We start from the raw sequence: 23,748 nt of genomic DNA, 5'->3' as shown, positions 1-23,748 counted from the left end.
TCACAGTTATCCTGTGCTGGGTCTGTGTGTGACATGAGACCATACTGTCCCATGCAATCCAAAGGACACTTTAGCAGTGCCTCAGTCTGCAGTGACCTTGCTCCCTTTTCTGACATTTTCTTTGACAAACAAAATGATGTTTTTCAACTTCCATGTCAACAAGACTGATCCATAAAAGATTTGCTATGTCAAAAGTATTCTGTTCTAAGAAACTATCTAATTCAATAACAAAGCAGTTACACTTGATTAATTCAGAAGAGAAGTCCAAGCTGCAACTTCTTCTCACAAAACTTGTTCATGGATTAAAAGCTGAACTCAGTTTGAACAAGGTTTGGAAGACAGAACTATTATCCAGATATATAATACACATTGTATATATATATATATATCTGACTTGGAAGATTGGTTTTGTTTCTACATGCAGTATGCAACTGTACATCTTTCATCATATGTGTATTTAATAACTGGTAAATACTAAGAAGAAAATATTGATAATTTGCTATAATATGTTAAGTGTTGGGAAAATTTAAATTTAGAAAACAGACTTAATATACGCCAAAGCACCATAAGGAGTTCCCAAGCACTTCTACTGTGGATACCTTTGGTTACACTTGGAGTCACTGTAGTGTTCTTTATTTCAGGTGTGAAAGTTGTTTTATCTGTCTGCAATGAAGTCTTCACTGAATGAATGAAGTCATCAATGAAGTCAGCATTCTTCTCATCATTCTTGTTCTGAGGTGGTGGTGGTGGTGGTGGCAAGGTGATTTTAGGAGCACGACCTTCAGAAGAAAAGAATTTATAAGAAAAGGTTTTTGAAGTGCTAGTTTTCCATGTCTCCTGTTCAGGAGAAAACAGCTAAAACAGTTTGCTATAAAGCTTTTGTTCACATTATGTAAGGAGAACCCCCCATGAATCAGTAACATGGGAAGCAAGTGACTGGTGTCTTTTAAAACACTCATTTTCGAAATCAACTTGTGTACACCTAAATTCGGTATTTTCCAGTTAAGTGTAATAACTTCTGGAGAAATTCAGAATTATTGGTTACAGAAGGATTATGCAGCCAGAAAGGACTTTTTTCTCATTGGAAATATACCTACAATGTAACCTTTAAACTTAATAATTTCACTGCTTGTCTTGCACAATGAAAGTTTTCAGTTGCCTTACCTATACTAAACTGACATCCTAGCAGTTCTAATTTCATTGCAATTTTCTGGTGCCATTTTAAGGGGTTAATCCTAAAAAAGCGTGCAATAATAGGTGGTATGAAATTATTGCGAACTTCCTGGTACAATTCAGTATTCCCTTGAAATACCTAGAAAAGAAAGAAAAAAAAGAGAGAGAGAGAGAGAGAGAGAGAGAGAGAAACATTATTATTATACAAATGCAATAACAACCATTTCTGATGTTTTATTTAGGAAAAATAAGCAGTGCAGGATCCTGAAAATTCACCCTAGAACTGCGCTGCTGCCTGCACATCTCTACTCACTGGGCCTGATTGCCTATGGAACTAAATAAAACAAAAAAGGCACGTGTACATGTATGCAGCTACCTAGTTCAGAGGAAAGGTACCATGTAATATCCTACTGATGCTCCCCAGGCAGTGCCTGCTGTTAAAGACATCTCACATGTTTACCACACTGAGTAATTCTAACTCTTTGGTATTTTGCACTTACTCTTCAAATATATGTATATAGCAAGGAGTTGTGACACTGTTGCAAGCAGCAATTAAGCAGTGTCTTCACACAGCCTAACAGTTAAGCACAGTCTGTCTGGGGCTGGCATTTATGAGAAGGCATTAGAAGGCACAATCAAGTATGTAACCACACTGTCCTCTCGTGGCTGCTGTCTACAAGTGCCGAACCACAAGTAAAGTAAAGGATTCAGGTTCAGAATGAGAAAACTCTCCTCAGTCTCATACTGAGCCATGGGGTTCTGGAAGAGAAGGTCACAGACTATGAGTGAAGGATGAGCTCAAGCTGGTCCTTCACTGACCATCCTCGCACACAAAGAACTCATTAAAATGTGCAAATACAGAAAGGGTCTGTCTGGTTGAAATTTAAAACCAGTGAGAGATAACTCAGTCACTGCATAATGCAGTATAAACACACTAACAAACTCACAGTAAACTACAGGTTTTCACCCTTGGAGCTGCTTAAAACAATAGAGCAGTTTGTCCCAATATTCCAACCCTGCCTCTCCTTTAAGAGGACTGGTTTGGGGCCATGTCTTTGGGTAGGAAGTGAGCTGTCTCCCCATGTTAGTGCACAGCAGTTGGGCTTTGGCTTTGCACATGCAGCTCTGTGGTGGTGCTGCTGCAACACAGGTCACCACAGAGGTGACAGTAAATGACTTCTTTGTTTTTAAAGCACTGATACACATACTGCAAATCACATTGGACATAATGCAGAACAGAATTTTGGCACTTGCCTGAAAAAACAACTATTACAGGGAGTTGTCTGCTCACTCACACCACTTGGTAAACAATAAAGCACCCTACCATTCTTAGGGCAAGCGCTCACTGTGTAACACCTGATGTATCTGCATAAAATGGAGCAGTCAAGAGCTTTTAGAGCATTTCTGATCAATGCAAATTGCTGTTGTTTCAACCTCCATACACAAGACTTTTGTATCGCACTCCTGTTTTAAGTTTTTGTAACAAAATAACTAGAATATCCCTAAAGTTTTGAAATAAAACAATTATTCCAGGAAAATATCCATTCAAAAGACAAAAAACCAAACCCTAATGATCCCAGGGACCTTCAAGGGACTCGCTCCTTAGCTCCCTGACATAGATAACGTCTCCACTCTCAAAAGACACCCAAACCCCATTACTACTACTTAGATGCAAGTATTTTGGTTTCTCTCTACATAGGCACTGACTGTCTTCATGTTTGAAAGCACTGACTGACCAAACAGATACATGAGTCAATTTAGTTAGCCATGGAAAAATAAATCACTCGGTAATTTAAATGCAGTACTTCATGTTTGAGTGCACTGTTTTTTCTACATGTTAAATTAGTAACCAGTATTTTTGTTTCTATGTATCCACGTGACACTAACAGACCAAAACTGCTAACCCATTCACCATACTAAAAATGCAGGTTGGCAAACACAAGGTATTTCCCTCGAGGGTGTAGTCTCTGTTCTTCCCTGAAGGCAGGTCAACAAGCACATGGCTCTCAGTGATATCTGTCCTGCTCTGAATTTAAGCTTATTGTTCTTAAATATATTTAACAGCAACAAATGAAGACAGATTAAATGCAGGGATAAGTTTATGGTGTTATTTTGGAAATAAATGAATAATACAAAGTAGTCACAGCCCATGTGTCCACAGAAGATTGTGTTCCAATTTAAAGCCACTTTTCCCCTAAACAAGGGCCATTTATTTTTTTTTTAAGCTGACAGGCTTGTAGCTACAGACCTCACCAAAGAATTACTTGTTTTGGTAAAGATGCAAATGAGAAGCAAAATAGAGAGGTGAATTCTTGAGAGGATGTGCCCAGCCCAAACTGCTGTAACTGTCCTTGTTTGTGCTGTGCCTGCCAGTGCCCATTACTAAAAGAAAATACAAGCTGCATCTGGCTACCCAAGCAACACATGGAGAAGTTACAGATTAAGGACATAGATGTCCAATGCTGAAAGTTAAGTCTTACATCAGGTTTCTGAGGCTGAGCAACTAACAGCAAAGACAAGAATTGGTAATGACTATTACCTTCAAGAAAGATTAACAGTAAAGTCGTTCTTTACTCCAGGCTTTTATTAGCCAAGATTTGATGTCCAGTGTTATGAGAGTAACTTATCTTTACCTGCAGCTCTGTATTTTTTGTTACTCTAATTTTTGCACAAAAAAAAACTGGCCTAAGCTTAATACAGTACAAGTTTTTTGATGAGAAATCATTTTCATATTCCATTTATTATCAAACTCTCTCCCTTTCCCTCTGTGCTGTCAAGCAAAGTTTTCCAACACTGCAACTCTCATCTGTCATTTCCCCAATTCAAGCATTTTTCAAGCATTTTACTTTTTTTCATATACAAAAAAGTTTAGAAGTTTTTCTTGAGTACTGCCAGATCTCTAGAAGCTATTTGCAAAGAGGACTACAGGAAAGCCTTGGAAAAGCTTCTAGCCCCCTGAAAAACGTTAGGAATTTCAAACATCTTTGAAAAAACAGCGAATAGCACCTCCCACTCCCAGTCGTTCTGGTGTGCAATTACAGAAGGCTCAATCAAAGGGAGAAGCCTGCAACCATATGCATCCAAAAGCAAGGCTCTATCACAGAATCACAGAATATGCTGAGTTGGAATCAACTGAGGTGATGGCAGAGGACAAATCTGTTATTTTTCTGTCATTTAACCACAGCTGACACTCCCTGGGTATGTCTGGTTCTTCGTGCACTGAACCTAATGACACAAAGAGTGCAAAGAAAGATTTGCTGCCTGTAGTTTCAAGCTCCACAATTTGTTTAATTTCATGAACATGCAAGAGGAACAAAATGCTCAAATTACAAGGCAACAGCTGCAAAGATTTCCTAGGAAAATTATCAAACTAACCCTGAAGCCTAAATTCTGGCAGCTCAACAACTGAGATTTTATTTTACGGCCAGAAGAGGGCAATCTAAACTCACAAAATACACTGGATTTTTAAATTTTTTTCCTTTTTCTTGAATACTTCATGTTTTCTCACCTTACCAATATTAGTTGTATTTACAATTGTGAAATTTCCATAAAACATACCTAGAAAGTGCATGGTATTTTTACCTTATCTTTATCCATGCCAGGTTCTCTGTACACTGTCCACTTCTGTGCATCATCACTGTATAAAATTCTGTAGGCTGAGACATAATAGTAGTACTCTGCTAAAGTTGATCCAGTAGTTATAATGCCTGTGAAAAAGAAGGTGTCCAGTTAAGACAAAAAAACCCGCTACCAGTTTGTAAAAATTTACAGATCAGCTTTTGAATCCAGAGTTAACATAGTATGGAGTCTTCGCTGGTCCAGTTTATTTCAAGAAGTTTATCCAACTCCAAGGTGCCAGAGTCTGAAACTTCTACAGTGACTGTAACTTAATAATCATTTTACTTACTTTTGTATTTTAATTTTCATGATATAACCTTACTAAGCACTTTTCCCTCATTTCTTGATGGAAATGACCCGTTCATTTGACCACAGCCCACTCCTGTCTCTAGCTGCTGAGACAGCACTGCTCTTCCCTGCTCTTGTACTGCCAATCTAAAAGCACCACTGAAAGAACTGTAGATTCCTACAGCTGATGCTTCCATGCTGCAGAACAACTCACACAGGAAAGCTGTTTTGTAAAAGCTTATTAGCACAGGATTTGAGGAGTCACATAACATCCAAATAGTCCCTAGGGAGATAATAACAAAGGCTGCTGGTAAACTAGAGTTGTTTAATGACAGGAAGCCAAGGTGCTGATAGCAGGGTGTGCAGCTGAGGTTACAGAGACCAATTCATGCATTTGAAAGAGACAAACCCAAACCAATCAAAGGAGAACGTTTCACAATAGCCTTAAAGCCCAGGATTCTACTAAGCACTCTACCTAAAGCAAATTTGTTTTTTATTTAAATCAAATGACAAACACTATCAACAGTGAATCACCTTTCCACAATTAAAACAAAACAGAAAACACTAACATTAGTAGGGAAGATACAACAGCTGCACTGCCACACCAGAGGTTAAACCCAAAATGCTGATGCTTCACTACTCGGAATGGGCAACGCTGCAATCAACGGGAACCAGTAACCATAAGCAAGCGACCTCAACTCCCAGAACATGAAGCAAACCATCCACAGCAGGCTGGGAAACAGCACCTCCAGCTGTCTCACCAAATGAACAGCTACTAAAATCACCATTTTTGTGAAGGAGCAGAGCCTGGCTAATCCAGAGCCTGGCTGCATCAGCCTGCAGTTTGGCCTGTTTGCTGAAGTAAGGCACAGACTGCTCAGGGGCTGCCATCCCCAACTCCCAGCCCAAGTTCCACGTGAGGCAAGGAGGTGAAAGGGAGGCTACCAGCTGGTTTACTCTGCCTGCTGCTTATCTCACACTGCACTGCAACTACTCTTGTCTCTACTGTTGGATTCACTATGGCCCTTACAGGGACTAGGGAAAATCTAGAAACCTAAGTCAGCATATGTGCATCGGAGGTACCAGTGGATTGAGCTGACTGGATTTCGATTTGCACCTCAAAGCAGACAATTAGCAGGCTAAGAGAAGCATCAAGGATCCAATAAAAACCACAGGAAAAACTTCAACAAATTCTGATGGAAGAGCTGTCTTCCACTATGAAACTACGTCTCTTCAGCTCCAGGCTCCTCCAAATTCGCTGTATTGGTAATTACGTGTCTCCTGGACTTTATCTAAGACTTAGCACTGGAAAAAAGGATGTCAGTAACCAAACTTTTTGAATGCTGCTAAAAAATCACATCAGATTCACTTACCTGTTATTTTCTTTTCTTTATTCAAATCAATCTGCAACCACTGATGTTCATCACTGATAAGAGCAGCCCAAGGAGGACCAACCCTTTTTAGTCTGGCATTTTCAGGTTTCCAAATGTTTACTTGTCCTGTTTGGTTAGGCCACTCAAGAATAGACGATGAAGTGATCTGGGAATCAGGAATTACCCCAGATTCCATCCCTAGTGTCCCATAACAACCTGAACAACAGAAAAGGTGAGGACTGAAAATGAAAACTGAAGCTACTCTGCTTGGATTTTAAGACTTTATGTACAAATATTAAAGTGCCATCTAAATTTATTCCATAACAACACTATCAACAAAACACACTGTCTTCTGCTTTCTAGCAGTGACATTGGAACCCAACTTCGTAGTAATGAGATTGCCATGATTTATGCCTGCTCCAAGAGTAACATGAATATCCTCTCAGTCACCACTCACACAAAGCACTAGATGAGAAGCTTTGGGGGAACTGTCACGGTTTAAGATGGTTGATGCAGGAATGGGAAACAGACTACTTGATCATTTGTTCCTTTTTGTGTCTATATAACTTCTTGATTTTTAAACCCACCTCAGTATGACAGTTTAATTTGAGCATCAAAGCATGTAGGAAGTCATGTCATAATCCTGGTCTTGAGCTCAAATGCATCCCTGAAATTACTTGCATTTTTTTGGTCACCATTCTTACTATGAGTTTCTTCCCATGTTGCATTCTGCTGATGGCTAACAAACATCTCCTAAATTCAGGGCTAAATCTCCTTGTGGCTAGTTGATATCCATTTGCTGTTTGCTAAATCTTGTTCTGTAGTGCCAACAGTTTTCTCCTCTCACATCCGTACTTCCCAGAAATAGCAGCAGAGAGCAATCTTTTCCTTCAGTTAGGCAGGCTGAACAACCCAGCCTAGTTTCCCTTCTCCTGTGAGCACCCCCTCTCTGCACCAAGGTTGGGCACTCATCCTTGAAGGGAACTCACGTGTGACTGGATCCCAGGGAAGCCCTTACCCATGTCCTGTGAGATGACATTAATAGTTTATTGTCTCTACTGGACATACTTCACCTGCCACAGCCCAGGATCACGTTAGCACTTTACTAACAGTATCCTTTCCCTCATCTCTCGTTTCCATTTAACATGTTGCCAGTTTGAAGCAGAAATGCCTCAGTCTGTAAGCATCTGACATTCTACCTTTTGCTCTGCGAATCTTCAGTTAATTTCTATCACTCAAGCCTCAAAGTCAGCCAGGTCTTCCTGTACAAATAATTTCATCTTTCTCTGCACAGACCACACCTCTGGCATTAATAACACACTCTTCTATTTCGTATAAAATGAAACCAACTACTACAGAAGAAACAGAGTAAGACCTTCAGCACAGTCTGATAAACCTCATTTGAGCATACTACAGGAGTTTTCTTTTGCCTTCAGCAAATTCCTAGGTCACTTAACTACAGAGATTTTAATCTAGACCTGCATCTCATCTCTAGTTTATTCAGTAATTTTTCATGTGTCACTGAAATCCAGAGATCTAGATCAGCATTTTGTCCTATCTCTTCATATTTCCAGGCCATTAATTACTTTCATACACACTATCAAATCACATTTTGAAAGACCAGCAAAAAGACACCAGCAAACCCCACCCAGATCACTGTGTTTAATATTCTTCATGCATAAGGACACCAGATATGCAATTCCTTCTTTCAGCTCTTGCAGAGGGTCTGGGAGAGAAATTATTTTGCTATTAGGTACATTATATTTTCTAATTTTTGTCTGTTTGTTTACATTTCCATCTCCAAACACCCCTGCCCATCAGATTCCTGTCTTTATATCCCCAGTCTGCATCCCTTTTATTTATATTAGGAAAAGTATTTGTTTACTTTTGAGGAGTATGTGCGTGATCCTCCCCCCCTTTTTTTTAACTTTATCCTTATGAAAAACAGACATGATGGTTTTATGGATTTTATATTGTTATTAAAACAGTTAAAGACACTGCAGAAAGGCCACTGTCTTCACAGTACTGCCAACATCCACTCAAAGACAGCATTCAAAGCGACTTACAGAAAAACAAGCTTCCATTTAGAAAACTGCAGCTAATCTATTTCAAAAACAGGTAAGATAGAAGGTAAAAACCTCACAAAGCAGTAAAGCTTCAAAAAGGGCAACACTTGTGATAACAATCATCAACCTGGCACACATGGACAAAACAAAACATAAAAGCCAAGAAGGGACATATCTTAGACACAGAGCAAGGCCCAAGATGCCCTTCCAGAGCAAGAGAGACAGTAATTTACCACACAGCATTCAGCTGCAAGGAAAGGGGAGGGGGAAAAAGTAAAACAAGGAAGAGAAAGGTGAGGAATCATTTTGAGATTTCTTCTAGCTTTCTTAACAGACAACCAGGAAAGTGTAAGGAGTAAACCTAGAAGAAAACCAGAATGCAGTTGTTACAAATAAAGAGCAAGTCTTAATGCCCAGCTCTCCTTTAGTATAGTCTGTTTGAAGTATGAGAGTCAAGTCACTTTAAATTAGACTACAATAGAGGAACGTAACTTGAAAGAATCTCTGTCTGCAGATAAGCAAGGCTTACTTATAAATGCAGTGATGATTAATCATCAAATTGAGATAGTAAAACAATTCAAAAATATACATTACTGAGGAATGCAGTAAAAGAAGTCTCACAAACTAGAACAAAAATTAAGAAATAATATACCTGCACACTTATTCCTACTCACAACGTTTGCATCAAAGTAATAACATGTAATACATGTGATAACACTTACCACTTGTCTTAAAGGTGAAGAGACTTGTAGATAAAGGTCCCCTGCAGAGAACAAAAGATGTTTTGCAGTACTCAGGTAAACTGAAACAAACTGTCTTCAATTTATTTTTCCTGTCTGACTGCTTGCCAGTGAAACCTATGCACATATGCCTGAACAAACAGTGATTAAAGCAACACTTTCTGCCACCAAGTTGCAGCGCTTTCAGTACAAACACCTTTTCAACTGAAAGCTAGTCCAGAGATACTGAGTTGGAGGCTTTCAAACAAACATACCAGGCAAAAGGCATGTCTTCATTAAAATGCTCCCTTACATATTAAGCTAATCATAACAACAAGAATCAATCTCCTCTGACTACTTTCATTCCTGGGACTTCTGGGATACAATGACAAGCTACACTCTTTTCCCTGTAACTAAAAAGCTGCCATTACATTACGTTTTTCCACAGACCATTAGGAATTTACAGTCAAGCAGGTAAAAAATCCTCACAGAATTTGGAAAATTAATCTTTACAGCTTAAAAATATCTGGTAAACAATTACATTGCAGCAAAAGTGCACTGTGAGAACCTTAGAGAAGAGAACCTGTCGGGGGAACATGTAGCTCCACTAGCTGAAATTAATCCGGCAGTGAGATACTACCAAGATCTAAGGTGCCAAAGATAAGGAAAATACAGGAAGTACACTTACACCTTTGAGGTGACATTGTTAGCCAAGGAGCCTTCATAGTAGGGAATGCCCTTGCTGATCACAACGTTAATTTGGCCACCCAGAGTATTTGACACAACGCCTGCGTGAACACCAGCCATACAAAGTGATGACGACTTGAAGAGGGGGGAAAGAAAAATTTAATACTACAAAGTAAATAAATACCATACCATATATTGTAAATGCTACACTATCCAGTTATAGCCTTTGTTATTATTACATTAATATACTGTTCTAATTTATTTAGAAATAACAGACTCATCTACAGTTCATTATGAAATTTATAAGAACAAAAAGAAGGTCCTAAATTTCACTGGGTCCTTGCCCAGATGTATTTGGTACGTAACTCCTGTAACTAAATACCCTCAAACCTACACCAATGTGAAACAGTCTGAAAAAGCCAGACAGCCAGATTTTCAGCCTACAATAAATTATGTTAGACAACAGAAATTGAAGACATAAATACATAGAAAATCTTTTAATAGAAAGCACATTGGAAGTTTGTTTGTTTATTTTCCCACAATTAAGGAGTGATGCACTGCAGATTTTGTAGCTTTTTGCCAAGGCGCTGTATTTTTTAGTTTAACTCATGATTTACCTGGATGGTTATCCAGGACTCTGATCCATATAAACCCACAGTAATACATGAATACAACTCATCCTAAAGAAGTCAATTACCTATATTGTACAGGTCAGTGGATATCAGTTACACAAAGTGTTTTTGCAGGACATCATGTTCTTGCCTTCTCTCCCTGGATGACTGGATCTACTAAGAAATGTCACAGTGACACCTCCCTGGCTTGCAAGCTGGCTGTGCCAAGTGAGCAGGACTCATCACACCAGTCCTTCAGGCACTGCACAGACTGAGCAGAGAAACATGCCTCTGTCTCCTGGATCAAAACTAGCCAAGCTGGGAAGCAAAGCTTTCCAGCCAAAGGGGCTTGACCAAGAAATACTCTAGTGTTCAGGAGAAGAGAGACAGTCCAGTTCCAAAAAGAGCTTAGCAGCAGTGGCTTTGCACCATCCACCATGTGCACCAAGATTTCTGGAGGATTACTGGCTACACACAGTGCAACAGGCACAGAGAGAGCTATTCTCAGGTGTCCCTGCAACGTGCAGCACAGGGGTATGAGAGACATATTGCAATTCTGCAGCCCCTCACATCCAGCAAGACTGGGATCAACACAGCTCCCCTTTCCACTGGAAGTATGAACATGGGATTCTGCAGCAGACGCAGCTCTCTCCTCTGTGCCCACCAGAAGATGTCAGCAATGAGAGCTCCAAGCTCTCAAGGACTGTCCACAATAGGGTGACACAGCAAAGAATCAAGATTTAGAGTATTTTTTAAAGCAACAAGCAGTTGCTGTACATTTGAAAGAGATGCATGAGAAACCTCTACCTGAAACTTGGCCCAACAGTGGGCTGGACAATTTGATTTCTTGCACGCAACTTGACTTCTGGGAAATTCTCTGCTTTTATATTCAGTGCAATAAAGTTAGAAAAGTGACAAAAGAAAGTCACAGGGCATTTATTTCTGAAAATTTCCTTTTTCCTCCATAGAAAACAATTTTTCCAGATTTTGGCAAAAAAACCCCCCAACAAGCAGGACTCCTATGAATGCTGCAAATATGTTGGCAATCAACTTCACCTTGTTACCAGCTACAAAAATTACCTCACAGCCATTTAGTGAAGACTCACTGTGACCAGAACATATAACAGTTACCTTGTGGTGACATTTTTACATGTGAGTTTAAGGATTTACACATACTTGAGAAAAGAAAATCAGTCAGGTACACTTTAGGTTCATATTTAATACTAAAATATTTGAACGCTAACATTTTTAAATTGTCTTTCCTCTGTGCTAGATCTAATGGCTTATTAAAGGAGTATTTTTTAAAAAAACAAAGAGATTTCATGTAATTTTTACTAGATTGCTAGCAAAATTATAATCACCTAAAAACAAAGGAAACATCCTCCAGTCCTATGGTAAGTTTGTTAATTCAGCTGCAAAATCTTACATTAGAAAAACACTATACAGGCTTTTGTAGTATTTTAAGTAAATAGTACATTATTAAAGATTTAATTTCCATTTTACAGAAATACTAATCTTAGAGTATTAACTTTGTTTTGCAAATTATTTTATAGCTGCTGAGCATAAACAGTATTTCATCTGTCCAGTTGTAATAAAAAAATTAATATAACCACTGAGACCCTGCTGACAGAGGCATTACATTGTCAAAAACCAGGAGGACATCATTCACTGGTTCTTTTGTTATAAATCTGAGTTTCCCAAACTGAGAAAGCCAACAAAAACAAAACAGGAAATAGAAAACAATATTTTGATTGATCCACCTTTCTCTGCAGTCCTTATGAAAATGTTTTGAGACTCTACTACACTATTTCACTTCTTGGACGTGACAGCATCTGAAGCACCTGTCATTTAGCAGCAGTGCCAAAGCCTGAATATCATGTTATTCACCTTAGGAGGTATAAATTCCAGCATCCAGGAAGCAGAACTAACATGAACAACTAGAGCTGACTTGTATTGTGCATTGTGTGCTTTACCAAAATTCACTTGAGCCCACACTATTTTTACTTACATCTCGGTATCCATGGGGAATAGTGCCTGAAATATCAGCAAAAGGGATCACACATCCAGCTGGACAATACTTACTGGAAGAGAACAAAATATCAAGTCAAGATATACATACACTTACAACTCTTTTAATGTAACTATGATTTGACCTACAATACTCTGTTATTCATATATTCCTATGTAAGGATATATCCTAATTGAATGAAAAGTAAGAGGCAGAGGCTCAAACCTCTGGAGTCAGCCCATGTTCATGTCCCAGGGCCATTTCCTACTGCAAACATGAAAATTTTTACATCTGCAAAAGTGAACTGGAGTAAACTTGTTAACATTTTCACCACAGTTCAACAACATTGAAGCAATATTGCAGGTTCCATGAAAACAGCGAGATTCAGACTTTGGCACATGGTAAGGTCAGAACCTACAGCTAGAGCCCTATTTTGGAACTTGGGAAAATGGAAGAGAAATGCAAAGGTTGCACTTCAAAATGTTTCATGATGCCATGGCTTACGTTCTCCAAAAAGTAAGTTTAGGTACTTCACAATACTCTGCAGCTTTAAACATTGTCCTTTAGATGGAAATGGAGAAGGAGAAAACAAGGAAATAACAAATGCTTCCCCCATCAGAAGGTACAGCATTCTGTGTCTCCACAGAACCTCATTAATGCACAACAAACTGTGAAATGGGTTTGTAATTTTCAACACATTTCATCATTTAGTGCTCCTTAGGTAACCGTAATATGAATTTCAGTATTTAAGGTGTATATATACCTGCTGTAATATTATTTCTATGGGAATTAGATGTTAGCTCCTATGTGTTAGTGCAAATTAACGAGGTTCTACTGTATACTGCTTGTAAATAACAAAAATGGGAGAGAGGGAGGAAGCAGGAGTACAAATGTTAAAATTACTCAGCTCTAACCCTAATTGTTTCTCAGGTTCTCTGGATGGCCAATTTTCAAGCTGCAGTCAGATATAAATAACAGTGAAGTAGAAACACTAAAATTACTTTATTAAAGAGATTGGGTGGAAACAGGTAAAAATCAGTCTTACTTGAATTCTGGTTCGGAAAAGTGACTTGCATTGTCTAAACAGGTAATTAAGTCTGGAAAGAAAAAATGTCAGGTCAAGAGGATAATAAAGACAGTAAGTTTGAGTATGCTTTTTAAAGTGCATGAAAATAAACATTTGAGCCCTGAGGCTTCACCAAAAGTCTCAGAATGAAGAAAGCATGTTCCGACTAAATTTCTTGCAACAGATTTTGTATTACAGTAGAACCTTGCTAATTTGTCTAAGTAACTGGAAAATCTACTGAAAATGTGACATGAGACATATTACAAAAATTCATCTCCTGTACAGCTTAATTTTAATTTACAGCCACACTTCAGACAACCCAAGATAATTCAGAGACACAAACATATGCTCTTTTCACAAAATTAAATTAATATTCTACCTAAAGACGCCTGTGTTTTCAGCATTGTTGAACCTAAGCACTACAAGGAACAAATATTATAGTGCCATGTTATTGGCATCCATGACTGATACTTCAAATTTCATGTTTGTGTCTGATGTGGCTCAGCACATACAGTCCAAAATACAGAGAGGAAAGCAACAAAATCTCCGCAAAATTAAAAACTGAAAGTCTTTATCTGCTCTTTTTAGAATTATTTCCAGAGAAGGTTTTTTCAAGCCTTTTGCCTGCTGAAGCAGTTGCTTGTAATCCTTCATTTCCTCATGGACCACACAGGTCACTCACCTTTACAGTGAGTGGAAGGAGATGCAAAACAAATACAGCAACCTCTTTCAGAAGGTTAGAGTGACCAAAAACATGGCAAAAAAACCAAGAAATGGCAAAAAGACTAAAAAGTAGTCAGCAGATTATGTAATTAAAGAGCTGAGGGAGTATAGGATACTGCTACTGAAATTAAAATTTCCATGAGGTTAGTCTGTATAAAATATACACCGTTTGATAGGAAAACTTTATAGTTATCTGCCACCTTGACTACTAGCTGAAAAAATGCATTTTATCCTTAATATGAAGGAGTTCTTTCATTTGTAACAGACAACTGACATTCTTCCTCTGCTATTCAAGGCAAGCTATGATACCATCTCTTTAAAACTACAGCAACTTTTAAGTAACTGGCAGACCAATGTCCTACACAGAACAGCAAGAGGGTATTAAATTTTTAGAAGTTAATTTGTGGGAATGTGGGAATAAATAAATTAGTTCTGTGTTTTTACTAGACAGCTCTAATTTTGCCAACAAAGAAAAATTACCAAATAATTATAAATACCTGATTTGTCAGTGGTTGAATAAGCTGCAAGAAATCCACGTCCAGAAGCGTGAATCCCGCTCATGAACTGTACTGTGACCTCGTTACTTTTTGAAGTAATTAAACCATCCATTTGAAAGTCAAACCCACAGTATTTTCCTATGGAGAGAAGGAGAACAAAGATTGACCCAAACCAACATATAGGTAATAAGCATCTTATTTCATTTGCAGCACCTTATTTTACTTGCAGTGTAAGCTCACATTATTTCCAGTGTATATTCAAAAACAAACACATGTGTATGACACTAAATAAGGTTGTTAGTGTCCATTTAATGGCAGACTATGAGTAACACATTTATTTTGTCACTGTCAACAGGTGAGAGTCTCTTAACACTTGCAGATAAATGTGACCTTATCCCATTCACCTCTAATCATACATAACCTTCACAGTCAGTACTTCAAAGAACATGTCAAGAAAAAGGATCAAGTTAGGGCAATGAGAAGCATCTACAGAAGCAAATGAGAAAATAGCCTTTGTCTTCCCTCAGTTGTTGGGGCACTTCTTCCTTGTCAACTTTTCCATGGTTTCTGTCAAGTATTTTTCTCAGTTTTGGATAACAACAGGCATGATTCACTACATTTCAGTAGTAACATACAAGCATATGTGAGCACTGTTAATATAAACTGCTAATTGGTTCACTTTCTGTTTTGCTGCATCTAAAAAACATATACAGGTTCTGTATCTGGATACTTCTCTTGCCATACAAAGTGAACAAAAATAACACAATTCAAATTAAGATGCTGGAATCCACATGTTGACAATATTTGCCCCATGATGTTTTAGAATTGCTATCAAATAACATTACTGGATGAATGGCTGCTAAACAGACTCAAGTCAATATGGAATTCTCCAGTCCTACTAACTAGAAAATTTAATAAAGATACTGATCAGTTCATTAACCTGTTAAAAAAAAAAATCTTCTGTTCTATAGGCTCCCTTGATCATTTGATATTGTAAAAACCATCTATAACCCTACTGAAGATTCTGTAGTGGATAATCAAAGTGGATAATCACCAGCAGTAGATGACACTCCATATGTTTCAGCTTATCATTCCATTTGCCTCATAATAAGTTTTGTTTTCAGCCACTGGATCTTGTTAGATGACTGACCAGTATGAGATTTCTCTCACTGTAGGTCAGACTGTCCTCAAAACACCATTTATCCTTCTTCAGGCAAATACACAGTGCAAGACACCTAAATCTAGCTTGGATAAACTACCCGGTGTTGCTTGCACCATGGACATACAGCCTTTGACAAACTGTAGACTGACGCACCTTATGATTCACAGCAAGACATAGTTTTGAGACTATAAATCATTTTTCTAACTCTTCCCTGGCCTCTTGCCAAATTTCTAGCAATCTTTTTAAAAAGCAGGCACTAGAAATGGACAAAACACGACTGCAGTGATGCCTCTGTCAACTGTATGTGCAGAAGATGTAATATTACTATTTTTTCTGTACTTATGCATTGAAGGACCCCAGTGTTTGTGTACAGCATCATCACAGCAGGAGAGGGAATTCCTGTTCCCTGTACTTCCTGCCTGAAGTACACCTGACTGCAGATGCACAGTGATTGCACTGTAATGAAATCTTATAAAAAACACCTCTAAATCTCACATTAGAGACAAACTTAACAGCAACTATTTGAATCTTCATTTCATGGCTAGGCTTCGCGAACAAGGATTTGGGAATCTTCATTTGATTTCTTGATAAATATTCAAGAGGCTTGGAATAAGCACTAGCCCTTAAAAGCTTCATTAGGAACCCTCTCTTTATCAACTAAGTAATCCACGAACAATTTATTCTTTAATCTAATCAATTTTTAATTTCAGATTAAAATAGGTATGATTGCATTTCAGACTTCATGTAATACAAGTATTTTAATGCTAGAGCATGTCAGGAGTCTTGAATGGAAAAACTTAGGATAAATCCAGATTTCTTCTAAGGAAATTGAGGTCACCGTTTAATCTCTCCAGTGTGTGCTGCTTCAAACACGAACATTCAAGAACCTGCATCATCTGTACCTGCCACTGTTAATATCACTGTTGGTTCTGTGATTTAATTTATTAAGAGCAGAACAACACACACATTTGCTCAACATACTGTGCTACTACCCCAGCTGGGAACAGCTGAAAGTCAAGGGAAACAAATGAAGTAGAAAATTTACTCGAACCCATTAAGTCACTTGTAAAAGTGAGTAATAGACTTATCAGAACTTGACGTTCCTTGCCATTTAAGGTATTCAGTGTTTCCTATTTTAGACTAAGCCTGGCTCAACAGCGCCAAGCACATACTTATTTTCACACACTCTCACCTAGGTAGCAGTTGGAAAAGAGGGTTAACAAAGCTAACACTTCACTAGTCTCTTTATAGAAAGCTCTATTTAGTGGGATCGGCATTTGAGTTGCAAAAAAACAATCTTGGTGTGGTAAATCTCCCTTTCTCTCTCTTCAAATTAAAGTTTTAGGTAAGAAAATAAAATTAATCTGCATAATAACAATTAATATTAGAGAAGGAAGAATGACAATTCATTTTGAGTTTTATGCCAAGTAACCACAAGGGTCTTAAAACCCTACATACACTTTGGCACAGATTATAACATCACACTGCTATTTCAAAAAAAACAACACAGTCTTCTAGTCATGAAATTGAATTTGTTCTCCTGAAGAGAGCAAAGATTAAACTATGAATATTATCTGAACATGGAGGGTATTTGAACTACACAACTTTTGAAGCCAGACATCCTTTAATACCACCAAGACAAACAGCTCAAATCAGAGCGAATCCATATAACAGGAAAGGCATTTCAGGTAAGATACACATATATATATATATATATACACTCCTTATAGTTCTACAATTTCCTCTTTGCAAGCTACTGGGAAATGTCTGAGAAAAAACCCCCACATAACCATGGGGTTTCCTTTGATAATCTTAAGAATCAAAGATTATTATAGGATCTATGTTGCATTTAGCATCTAGTTTTTGTCAAAAAGTAACAAAAGAACCAACAGTATATCCAAGTTTTAGACAAGACATAGTTCTCAAATACCAATTATAAAAGCTCCTACCTATCTCTGTCCTGTTGGGGCCAATTCCATTGTGAACCCTTAAGTAACTGGAATGACAAGAATCTGAGTCATCAATATCAAAATCGCCGAATTTGAGCTGAACTCGCTGCCCAGGCTTTACCCGAATTTCCCACTCACAAACTGTGCTATTGGGAGATGTCCGTGGGTAGTTTATGGAAGCAAGAGTTCCACTTTCAGGGCCCAGAACAGTGTGTCCACATCCATCACCTACAAAAGAACAAGAAGAAATCAGCTCACACATTCATCTTTAAGGCTTCACTGGGGATTTAGTCAAACCACACTAATCACGTTAGAAGAAAACTCCAAGATAAGTTGCATGCAGAGGAAACAGTAATTAAGGCAACTAATGTTGCCTTATGTTTAGCTTCTCATCACAGATGACCAGAGAGCTGCTACAACTTCCTCAATGAGATGGAAATTCATCCCTAACGGCTTTAAAAATTGCACAGACAGTACAGAAAGTGTCCCTGTTATTTCACGTTCCCTCTACACCTCAGTACAGAGGGAAACAGACTCTGAAAAGGAGGGAGAAACCTTCCAATAAAACAAGAGCATATGGGTTTTACTGTAGTTACTGTATTCACATGATGAAAAAGAAGCAGAAAGCCAATGAACAGTAAACAGTACTGAACACAACTGAACACAGCTCTGAGCACTACCAAACCACTAGTATGTTGTTTTCTACTGCACCACAGTTTTAATGCTGCAATTCATTCATACTTAGAGAACTCACTCAATTTTTCTGCATTTGTACAACAAATTAAATTGTAACTCCAATCTGGAGTCCTCTACCTAACATTTGAGTATTAACTTTAAATAGCAACAACAATATTAATGAAGACTTGTTTAACAAGTGGAAAAAATAGCACCAATTGTGTATTCTCAATATCAAATTATGAAGAGCAAACTGATAAATCTAATTACTCAACAACTAGACATGAATTTCCCGTAGTGTGTGGAACAAAAAGTGCAAGAATTTATGTGTTGGTTTGGAAATAAAAATGTTCTTAAAGTAACATTCACAACGATCAACATGATTTGTATTGACAGAAGTTGGTTTTGAGAGCTAAAGGTGTCAGTCTGAAAGTGTTTCATATTACACAATATGTGCAGTTCCTCTATAACGCATGAAAAGGTAAGCTAAGGTTTAGGGACAAAGACTGTACACATATTTAAGAATTTTAACTAAATTTCAAAATTCATGCAAGATTGAATGGAAAAGTCAGTCCAATGCACTGAAGAGATGTCGGAAACAAACTGTGATTAACTTAACTAGATCTGATTAATCTATTTGCAAACTAGTTCCCACCCCAATATTTGTCTCTAAACCAAGACACAAACACACCTAATTTCTAGTAGCAAAAACTGTTCTCTTTATAATCTGAGCACATTGAAAGATAGCTGCATGTTCTAAAGTTGAAGTGCTGCTGACATATACAGATTCATAAACAGATGCATATGCAAACTGCAGCATATTTTCTTGCCAGCAGTTTTGATTCAAAATGATGCATCTTTGGAAAAGTTAACTGGAATATCTGCTCCAGTAAATCAAAATTTCTATTTGTAAAGCTGTTGTTCAGCCATGTTTTTATTAATGCAACGCTTTGTTCTATCCCATGACAAGTATTTCCAGTCAGGTGACAGATGATAAATTACTTTTCTAAATTACTGTTGTTGAATACATGAGACACAATTGTCCAATGTTACAAAGAGGTAACTTAAACTGCATGTTCTTTGTATCATTATAATTCTGATTTCTTTCCAAAAGCATGTTATAAATCTAAGAAAAATGAAAGCTTTATCACTCAAAACCTGTATGGCCTTGGTTTATTAGTCAGTAAACATTTAAATGTCAGACTCCTTATTAGTCACAATATGCTTAACAGTCAAGAAAAATGGATTCCTTTGCTAGTAAACTGGCTTTTTGCAAGCAAGTACTCCCAGACATTACCAAATGCATGGAACTTATTATATTAACAAAAATAAAAACAACAAATATGTTCATGGTGATATTCGTGGCTAGTATTTCAAAACTCTTTATACTGCAGATACATAAAAATAATTTTCAACATGAGCAGCTGTCAGTTTTAGTTTATTTCCTAAATAAAAACAATGAGCCAGTTAACCAATTCGGTGCTTTTCCTATCCTGTGATGGGGTAAGCAACTCCTTATCCATTCACAGATTGAAAATATTATGCAGATGCACTAATACAGTGGCCTTTTGAACATGAAATCATAGTAACTTTCACCTGTATGGGCAGATAAACTGCTCTGAGTGCATTTTAAGGAAAGTAAGAATGCTTGCATGATCTAGAATGCTTGGCAGTTAATTATTTCGTCTCTCAATGGGCCTTTTATTGCAATACAGTAACAACATAAATGTTATTTCTTACATCCAGGAATACCAATAATGCACATGATTCTGTATCTTTGATTGTTCCCTGCATTTTTGCATCCTAAGTCTATGCTGCTGAAAGTCAAAGGAGTGCTTGGGTCTCTTCTTTGACCCAAACTGTATTTAAACCGTAAATTTCTCTAGTTAAAAGTAGATAAGACCATGCCTAATATCCATTTAAACCATTCTTTCCAGTAGCTTGTTGTTCAGCTGTCTCAAGCATGAAACAATACCTGCACTGCATTTGCATGATGAACAGGGCACCTTTCCGATGAGAAAAAGCAAAGAACTCCAAAAACACCCTCACACATTTAGGCGATAAAATGCAAATAAAATGCTTTAAATTTTAAAAAGACATTGTGACTTTTCTTTAAAAGACACATCACTTAAAAATGTTAAAATTTCCCCTAGTAGTTTGGAACACTGTCTTGTTTCCAGTGGCTAGAGAGAAATGCTTTTTAGTCTGTCTCACACAATTTAATAGAAATGCCAATCACAAATCCCCCTTTTGTTGTAGGCTTTCTTGAAAACATGAAAGGAAAAATACTCCTCTATCCATATTAAAAAAACCTGCTGTCAAATCATAATAGAAATGAATGTAAAGGAAAAACAGTTGTGCTGAGCTGCATCTAGAGCATCATCCTACTATAAATCCAATTTTTACAAGTATCACATTCTGAAAGGACATTTTATATCACATTTTGTTGCATGTTTCACTTAGGTTAGTGATAACAGAAATGCCAGACACTTCATGCCTGAAGAATTTGAAGATTACCACAGCATATACAGTCTGCCAAGGGCAGCCACATCATTCAGGAACTATCTGCAAATTTCTAAAAAAATCAGACTTCCAGTGAAATCTGCAGGACAGTGAAATTACATTTTGTTTTACTGCTACTAGAGAAGGGTAGTTCTTGAGCCTCTCCATGTAAAGTGGTGCTTCATCATTTCTGCCAAAGTTGTATAAATACCACCGATGAACTCCAGAGACACATACACACATCCTGTATCAGGGGAGCAATCTGCAACACTCAGCAATTTCTCCAAGAAAAAGAGAAAATACAATTCTTTGCACTACAGTCACATATATAGGAGCATTGGCTACCTATTCATTCGGAAGTCAAGTGCCACAGAATCTTTTGCTTCTGCTTATCTGTGTGCATGAGAGTGTAGTATGTGAGAACACACAGAAGAGAGAGACATCAATTCCTAAATCAATTATTCCTGAATGGGCTGACAACCTCTGTTGTCAGTACACAGCTGAACGAGCCTCCTGCTTTCTTTCAGTCTTCTCTGTCACACAACAGACCTACTGCACCTGCAGAGTAGAAAAAGCCCCGGTAGAAGCACCAGATCACTTGTGTACACACATCACACCTGACACGTGCTGACCCTTCTGCAGACGTGCATCGAATTCCATGTGCCCTGAGGGCCATGTCCACCGTAAACACGAGGGAGCTCAGCTCTTCACCCAAACGTGTGTTAGAAACACGGACTGCCCCTCTAAGGAGCCAGCATATGAAAGCAGATTGCTGCCATCAGGGAACCATCCATCTCTTCTGCAGGCGCCTTTGAATGCCGTCTGGATGAATTATCCTGACAGATTACATATAACCCCGGGCTATGGCACACTGATGTCTGATGCAATCATGCAGATGATTTAAAACAATTTCTTATACCCAAGTTCTTTACATCAACAAAATACAGGACTTCAACCAACACAAACATACCAAAATACACTGGGTTTTGGTATATGAAGAAAATGAAACACGCAGGAGTGGGTGCTAAGTACCCTATTAATACTCATATACATATATAATATATAATAATTATAAATTCTTTATAGTTGTGGAAGTCAATTAATCAGAACTTTTTCCCTCCAAGACTGGTTGCTGTTAGTGACTGCTAATCTTGTTCTCACTACCAAAACACATAAAAAATTAATTTTTAAGACCAGCGAATACTTTCCCACTCTTTACTTGGAGAAGAGTGAATGATAAAATAAAGACATTAGACAGTTTAATGTTATAATCTATAAGGGGTAACTGATGCATATCAAAACACTAATCTCAATTTTAACACACACTTTTGAACAGACTCAATTTAACCAGTGGGTTTCCTGAGAAAATTTTACATATATAAGCTATGATTTTCTGTGTTTGCGGCTACACATAGGATGTAATTAAAACTTTCTTAACTAAGCAAAGGTAGAACCAAATCTATTAGAGCTAAGTAAGCAAAATGGGTATTTTAAAGCATTCATTTAACTCCAAATGCACAACTCTTTCTGATTCAATACACCACTATAATTTCTCCTCTTCTGTTTAGCTCCTGTGCTCTGTATTTCCCCGCATTTTATCAGTGTGCCGCTAAAAGATGCGGTTTCTACTTTTTGCTTTTCTCAGCATGGGCAAGGAAGTTTACACAATGAACAAAACAGTTCCATGAATAAGAAACACTGAGGAATTAAGACCACAGAGACATCAAATTCTGAACAGCTTTTTCATGTATTTTCAAATGCCCTTATTTGTGTCCTCCAAATTCACTGCTGTTTCCACCAAAATCCACAGAATGCTGTTCTCTTCAGGAAGGAATCTGTTCCTCTGTCAGAATTAATTTTCTTAACAAGCCAACACAAGCACACAGTTGACTTTCATCTTTAAGCCATTTATTTGCCTCAGTAACACACTGGTTTGGGCATTTCATCCCATTACAGATGTTTCACAACATAAAATACCCCACACTTTCATAAGAGAGGCCATAGCTCAATAAACACTCAAAGGCACTTCAAATTAGCACAGGCACAGACAAAAGCAAGCCTTGTCTGCATCTCACTTTTGGCCACATGTTCTCACACCCTTCCTGGTACAGGGGGTGAACACTTCTGGGCCACATGGACAACCAGACCAGGGACTTGGCATAAAAACAGCTGTTAGTTTTAACCTAGAGCAATCCCCTAATTTTAGTGTGCACATTCAACAGCACCTTCCTTGACAGAGGGATAGGACGGTGTGAGAGTAAGGAAACACCAGCAACTGCTCCCTTCACCAGCACTGCCAACCTGCATTTACATTTTATACAACCCTGAATCCCAACCAGAAATGCAGAAACTATCCCTCCCCTGGGAAGAGCAGTCACTCAAGACTGGTGCTCTGGCTTGAGGAACTGAGCAGGTTGTAGACAGTGCCTGACTCATTCCCGCCACAGCATTAGATTTCACCAACTCACCCCTCCAAGGCCACTGCGCCGCTGCCAGTGGCAGGAGGGCAGGTGGGATTACAGCTATTTCAGCTTGGATTGATTTACCTGCTGTGGGGCACCCTTAGGAGGGTAATCAAATTATGGGTTGAGGTTTAACAAAGACAGGAACGGGACAAAAGGTAAAGTACAA

The 23,748-nt window shown here is 38.0% G+C and overlaps 1 protein-coding gene across 1 annotated transcript in view; it reads right to left on the bottom strand.

The window, feature by feature from the left end:
• The window catches only part of DCBLD2 (discoidin, CUB and LCCL domain containing 2), a 39,619-nt gene that overhangs the window by 4,219 nt on the left and 11,652 nt on the right, over nucleotides 1-23,748 (bottom strand). Inside the window, exons 2-11 of the mRNA XM_032680352.1 lie at nucleotides 17,941-18,168; nucleotides 14,830-14,967; nucleotides 13,589-13,640; nucleotides 12,544-12,616; nucleotides 9,926-10,059; nucleotides 9,241-9,281; nucleotides 6,453-6,668; nucleotides 4,756-4,880; nucleotides 1,165-1,312; nucleotides 600-779 (exon numbers count right to left, since the gene is read on the bottom strand). Of these exons, the coding sequence (XP_032536243.1) occupies nucleotides 600-779; nucleotides 1,165-1,312; nucleotides 4,756-4,880; nucleotides 6,453-6,668; nucleotides 9,241-9,281; nucleotides 9,926-10,059; nucleotides 12,544-12,616; nucleotides 13,589-13,640; nucleotides 14,830-14,967; nucleotides 17,941-18,168 (1,335 nt within the window). The remainder of the gene's footprint in view (nucleotides 1-599; nucleotides 780-1,164; nucleotides 1,313-4,755; nucleotides 4,881-6,452; nucleotides 6,669-9,240; nucleotides 9,282-9,925; nucleotides 10,060-12,543; nucleotides 12,617-13,588; nucleotides 13,641-14,829; nucleotides 14,968-17,940; nucleotides 18,169-23,748) is intronic.

Source organism: Chiroxiphia lanceolata, chromosome 2, assembly GCF_009829145.1.
Source record: "Chiroxiphia lanceolata isolate bChiLan1 chromosome 2, bChiLan1.pri, whole genome shotgun sequence".
NCBI classification, from domain to species: Eukaryota; Metazoa; Chordata; class Aves; order Passeriformes; family Pipridae; genus Chiroxiphia; species Chiroxiphia lanceolata.
The sequence above is the reverse complement of the archived record's forward strand: the minus strand, read 5'-3'. Positions and strand labels throughout refer to the sequence as shown.